Below are 6,585 nucleotides of genomic sequence, written 5' to 3'. Positions count from 1 at the left end.
CCATCCCGTCTCTTTTCCCTGCATTAACAAAATGTGAAGTGTGTTTTCTAGGAATAGCAGTGGCCTTGCCAGTAACCTGATCTTGAATAACTACCCCATGAACGAACATAAAGACAAGATATCTTGAGGCCACGCTGGGAGTGGGCGAGGTGTCATCCCTACAAAATTTTCTATCTCTGAGGAGCTCTTCTGCTTCTGGAGCCTAACAACTAGCTTCTCCTTCGCTTCCCTCGCTCATTTCTCTTCTATGATGTCTGAGTCATACCGCAACGCCTTTTTGATCTCACCTGCCAACACATGGGTAACCATCACTACTAATGTATATTGCGGGATTGACAGATGACAACTAGTTAACATCTCCTTAGCAACTTTTATGCTCTCCGAGAGAGATTTTGGCTTGGACGGAGAGCGTTCGACTGGCTTGTATCGAATCTCCCAAGCGCCAGAACAGGAACCAAGCAAGAACTTCTTCTTCCAGTCCTTCATCATGTTTTCCACAACTGTCAGGTAGAGCTCTTTTCCCATTAAAAACATGGTGAATCCCTTCATGTTGACCTTGAAGGAGAAAAAAATACTTAAAGAGGTTGATATGTCATGAAATGTGCACCCGCCGATAGAAAAGAGTGAACAACATTATTACGGCTATGAAGTTTGATATTACTTGCGCTGGAATAACCCCATACATATTAAAAATTCTGTGAAGTCGTTGCACAAAGGCAACCAGAGGCCATACTTGAACCTCTCCTGATAAAAGACCAGATCGTCACCTAAAAGATCTGTTGCCCAAGAAAACGTAGGCAACTTCCAAAGGGTGAAATTGTCGTGCATGACATACATCCTTTGCAGCTCCTTCACGTCGTCTCCATCAAGAACGAGGGACCAGTGCCCTTGACGGAGCCGGAGTGAGTGAGGGAGTGCTTCAGAGCCATTACAAAAAACCCAGAGTGACTGAGAAATGAAATGAAAGAAGAAGGGAAGACAAAAGCTCTGATACATAAACCTAAAGGTGTAAAGTAAGGAATTATGACCCTGCACCTTATTTATAAAGTGAACTCTATAAACGAAGCGTAGAAAAATGATGAGAAATGTACCAAACATCTTTTTAAATTTATTCAAATGTATTTTCATTTCCAAATGACATTATTACATGTCCAAAATAAAGTATTTTATGAGGGGGTCTTCTGAAGCCCCTATAGGAAAAAACTCCCTATGAGTTAACCTTCAAAGGACCATCGCCACTCCTATCCTAATCTTTTCCATTCGATCTGCCTTGCAGCGAAACTTGAACAACTCGATCGACCATAAAAGTGTTTTTAGCTCACGTGACACCTCGGCTAGACAATCCCTCATAGCAGCAACCTCAGCCACAAACGAGCCCAAGAACACTGGAGGGACTGAAAGCCCCTGTACACGTTCAGTGACTAGGCCTTTGGCTGATCCAGTCGAAGAACCTACCCTCACAGCCAAGGACCCTATCCCCTCTACTTGTTGCCCCATGGCTCCTTGGGAATGTAACCGCTACTCCGTTTGCCCCTGTCTAGTACCAGTAGCTGACAGAAAAGTAAGTGACTAGTATGCTTCCAAAGAAGATGACACATAATCTCCGCAAGCTCGACCTTTAGACCACGGCAACAGCATTTTTCGACTGCCCATCGTCCGCGTGACCCTCAATTCAGCCAATTCCTCTACACATAAAAAAAATGTCATGGAACTATTAAGGGTTGACGACAACCAAACAAATCTCTACATACTCATAAATCTATCCATTTAGGAGAAGGTCTCCAGACGTCTTTCCCTGCGAGGCACCTTCATCTTCCCGCAGCAAAGGCTGAGGAGAGATAACCAATTTTCATTCTCTTGGGCCTCTTCTCGCCCTCCACGGTGCTTTCAACCAGTAAAGCTTGTGAGACCATGAAACCCACACCCCTTCCAGGCTCATGAGTCATGGTCTCTTGACGAGGGACCTTCAACACCTGCCATGCATGGTCCTCAAATGAGCCGACTTGATCTACCAGCGCAGGTTCGGTCCTCGACCGCTTTTCTTTCTTAACCTCGCTCTTCCTGCAGAATCTGAGGGCCCATAGCCCATTTTTGCCAGCATCTTAGGGTATATGTGAAAAACTTGAAATCGTCGGTCATGGCTGGAATCAGCTGATTAGGAAATAAATGACGACAACTAATGAAATGCTGAAGCTTATAACTCTGTTTATAGAGCACACTAAGCACAAAATCCTATAGGAGTTGATTTTTAAATTGGTTTTCTCGATTCTAGTACCATTGAATGATAATAATTTTTCTATCTTTATTGTAGCCGCCGTTTTTCAAGGATTAAGAAAATTCAAGGAACTAATATGTATAGACTGCAACTATCGACTCAAATCACAAAGTAATCAAACGGTCTAGATGACGACCAGACAATCAAGACATCCTACCATCCCACATCAAACCACATGATCAAAGAATTGACTGACATTCTATGGTGAGAGACTTGGATGATAAGCCACGCTTGCAGTCCGACCAACCATATAATTAATGTTTATTTATTTATTTTTTATTTTTTTAAAATTACATTCATATTTTTAAAAAGTCAACTACTTTTTCTATAATATTTTCAGGTGAGATTAATAAAATTAAAATAAAATATATCATGAGGCAAATCTTCATATCCTAAAATATAACTAAGCATTAGATACTACAAAGTAAATTTAAGAAATTAGCACGCGCATTAAACACTAATTAAGAATTGTGCATGAATTTTTGTCTAACAATTTAACCTTATTTATGCTTTAAAATTTAAATTTGCTGGCTAAATTTAAATTTAAATTTATTTTGAAAAAGCCTAACATAAATTAAGGACATGCACAGTAAAATTTGTCTCATTATAATTTTTAATGCCTCATGATATAATTTATTTTAATTTTATTAATGCATCATGATATAATTAATTTTAATTTTATTAATCTCAGCTGAAAATATTTTAGAAAAAGTAGTTGACTTTTTTTAAATGTTAATGTAATTTTTTAATAAAAAAATTAAAAATAAATAAACATTAATTATATTCAGAAAAGAAATATAAAAGTTAAATATTTATAACAAATATGAATATTTATAATAAAATTTAATTACTTTTAATAGAAATAAAAATTATCATGAATTTAGAAAGGTAAAAGTAAAGGAAAAAATATATTTTTTTTTAATTAACGTACAGAATCCCAGTAAGAAAAATAGTAAGTCACGGGCACGGGATATATTCTGTTGAACCAAAGGAAATAACAGCGATTTTATTTTCTATTTTTTAACTTTTAATTATTATTTAAACCCAGAACGGGTGAATTTTTTCCTATATAAATCACCCAAGCCGGCTCATGCAAATCTCGCCAGCTTCCCCTCCCCTTCCCCTATTTTCAATCCGTTAGGGTTTCCCGGCTGCGCCTCCTCCTTCCTTCAGCTCTGTGGCTCCGCCTACACAGCGGCTGTCGGCATTAGGTAATCATTCCTTCGTCGTCCCTTTTCTTCGAGTCGATTTCCGTTGGCGTAATTTGTTCTGGTTTTCCCATCGGTAGGTTTTTTTCGTTTCGCCAATCCATTTTTTACTCTCTTTTCTCGTAGATTATAGATCTAACGACACCGCTATATTTGAGGTTTCCGTTCTTTGCATCTCGGTGAATTGCCTCAAATTTTTTTTCCAAACCACTTGATTTTTTTTGGCATCCACCATCTTCTGAGGGACGGCGTGGGGATATCCGGTCTCTTTAACGGCGAGCTAAGCCATCCCCCCTTCTTTTTCTTTACTCTTCTGCTACTTTTGGGGGGGTAGCCGGGGCTCCGGCCTCGGCGGCTTTTAAAGCCCCCTTCCCTACAACCGAGATCTGATAGGACCCTAATTTTTTTTTTAATTCTTTCATTAATTTATTGGGGAGAGATGCCGGCCCTGGCTTGTGTAGAAACTCCTGTTCCTCCTGGCCATGGTTTCGTCTGGGATGGTTCTCTTCCCCTTCCGGGAGCTTTTTCCTGTGGTGCTCCGGCTACTGCGGCCATCCCAACCGCCCACGATGTTCATGCATCTTGGTCTACTGACCTCTCTGCCGCCCTCTACAAGATTGAAGGGTGGGGCGCACCATACTTCACCGTTAATGCCGCCGGCAACATGTCTGTCCGTTCGTGTGGTTCTGCAACTCTTCCATACCAGGAGATCGATCTAATGAAGGTTGTTCAGAAAGCATCCGATCCGAAATCCTCGGGTGGCCTCGGTCTCCAGCTACCGATCATCGTCCGGTTCCCTGATGTTCTTAAGAACCGCCTTGAATCCCTCCATTCGTCCTTTCACTTTGCCATCCAGTCCAGTGGCTATGATTCTCACTACCAGGGCGTTTATCCGGTGAAATGCAATCAGGACCGCTACATCGTGGAGGATATTGTTGACTTTGGCTCACCATTCCGTTTCGGCCTCGAAGCAGGATCTAAGCCTGAACTTCTCCTTGCCATGAGTTGCCTTACGAGAGGCAACCCTGACGCGCTCCTTATTTGCAACGGCTACAAGGACTTTGAATACGTCTCCCTCGCTCTAATGGCAAGAACCCTTGGTCTGAAAACCGTGATTGTTCTTGAGCAGGAGGAGGAGCTTGTCACAGTGTTGGAGGCAAGCCACAAGCTCGGTGTCCGGCCTGTTATTGGCCTCCGTGCAAAACTTAGAACCAAACATTCTGGCCACTTTGGATCAACCTCCGGTGAAAAGGGTAAATTCGGGCTGACTACTGCTCAGATTCTCTCCGTGGCAAATAAGCTCCAAAAGTTGGAGATGCTCGACTGCCTCCAACTCCTACATTTCCACATCGGTTCCCAGATCCCGTCCACCGTTCTACTTGCTGATGGCGTCACTGAGGCAGCTCAGATCTACTGTGAGCTCGCCAGGCTCGGCGCTGGTATGCGCGTGATTGACATTGGCGGTGGCCTGGGCATCGACTATGATGGATCCCATTCTAGCTGCTCTGATATGTCCGTCGGCTATAGCCTGGATGAGTACGCTTCTGTCATGCATCCCATTCTAGCTGCTCTGATATGTCCGTCGGCTATAGCCTGGATGAGTACGCTTCTACTGTGGTTCGGGCCATCCAATTCGCTTGCGACAGAAAGCATGTGCGCCATCCGGTCATCTGCAGCGAGAGTGGGCGTGCCCTCGTCTCCCATCACTCCGTCTTGGTTTTCGAAGCCATCTCTTCTACCGTTGTCGATCCCGGTACTCTTGGACAGAACCTCGTCTACCTCTTGGACGCGCTGGAAGACGACGCCTTAGCCGACTACCATAATCTGACGGCTGCAGCGATGAGGTCAGAGTACGATTCGTGCATCATCTATGCAGATCAGCTGAAGCGGCGATGCGTTGAACAATTCAAGGATGGATTGCTTGGGCTTGAACATCTCGCTGCCGTGGATGCTCTCTGCGACCTGGTGGCAAGGGAGATGACTACCACAGATCCAGTGCGCACCTACCATGTTAACCTATCAATCTTCACATCAATTCCAGATTTCTGGGCAATTGGTCAGCTCTTCCCCATCGTCCCTATTCACCGCCTTGACCAGCGACCGGCGGTTAATGCCGTGCTCTCAGATCTAACCTGCGACAGTGATGGTAAGCTGGATAGTTTCATCGGCGGGAGGAAGAGCCTCCCTCTGCACGAATTCTCTAGCGGAGGAGGATATTATCTGGGGATGTTTCTCGGCGGAGCGTACCAGGAGGCGCTCGGAGGACTGCACAATCTGTTCGGCGGGCCAAGCGTCGTGCGCGTGGAGAAGAGTGAGGGTCCCCATTCCTTCGCGGTTACGCGTGCTATGCCTGGCCCCTCATGTGCCGATGTCCTGCGATCGATGCAGCATGAACCTGAGCTAATGTTCGATTCGCTGAAGCGCCGCGCTGAAGAATACGCTCACAGTGAAAGGGAAACCATCTCCTGCGGCCTGGCCCGCGCCTTCAACTCCATGCCGTACCTAGTCCTCACCGCCGACGAAGTTATGGCCGGTGAAGCGGATGCCGTAGCATCGGCGGGCAGCTCCGATGATGATGATGTGGAGTGGGAGTTAATGCGTTGCCTAAGCTTTTGATGCTCTGAGGTGGTCGTGACTCGTAACCAAAGTTGGATTTGTGTTGTTGTAGTGCCCAACGTTTTAGTTTTCGTGTTTTTCTATAATTGTTAGAAGTCTAATTGTTGGGTAGGATTCAGCGTTAATTTCATGGCTTTAGTTGATGGCTATGTATGTAGAGGCAATAGTACCTCAACTTCTCTTTTGCTTTGTGTTAGTAGGGGAAACCTAAGGCTTATCTAATTGCCTTTGTAATTTGTCAAATAAATCAGCCGTTTTTGTCTTCATTTTGATTTCCATTCGGTGGAATGACTGTTCTACTGGAATACGAATCAGGTTTGAGCAGAGATTTTGACCAAGGGGAAGAGATTGATGGTTGGAAAGAAAAACTCGCTGTAGTAGATCCCAGAAATGATAGTGCATTATTGCGTGAGAATTTTTTCATGCTATAGTCCAAGTTGCATTTTTTCTTGAAAAATTCTCATTCTATGGTGGTCAATATATCAT

The 6,585-nt window shown here is 44.0% G+C and overlaps 1 protein-coding gene across 1 annotated transcript; it reads left to right on the top strand.

Annotated features, from left to right (window-relative positions):
- Positions 1-3,364: 3,364 nt before the first annotated feature.
- Positions 3,365-6,365, top strand: LOC110026187 (arginine decarboxylase-like). The gene is made up of 2 exons (XM_020727042.1): positions 3,365-4,995; positions 5,061-6,365. Exons 1-2 carry the CDS (start codon positions 3,923-3,925, stop codon positions 6,097-6,099), a joined length of 2,112 nt encoding a protein of 703 aa, XP_020582701.1. The 5' UTR covers positions 3,365-3,922; the 3' UTR covers positions 6,100-6,365.
- The last annotated feature ends 220 nt before the right edge of the window (positions 6,366-6,585 follow it).

This window comes from Phalaenopsis equestris, unplaced genomic scaffold, assembly GCF_001263595.1.
Source record: "Phalaenopsis equestris unplaced genomic scaffold, ASM126359v1 Scaffold000357, whole genome shotgun sequence".
Classification (NCBI taxonomy): domain Eukaryota; kingdom Viridiplantae; phylum Streptophyta; class Magnoliopsida; order Asparagales; family Orchidaceae; genus Phalaenopsis; species Phalaenopsis equestris.
This window is presented reverse-complemented; position numbering and strand designations above follow the sequence as displayed.

Coding starts and splice junctions, on each gene's coding strand:
- LOC110026187 (XM_020727042.1), top strand. CDS start 3,923: ATGCCGGCCCTGGCTTGTGTAGAAACTCCTGTTCCTCCTGGCCATGGT. Junction 4,996..5,060: donor CATTCTAGCTGCTCTGATAT/GTCCGTCGGCTA, acceptor CTGCTCTGATAT/GTCCGTCGGCTATAGCCTGG.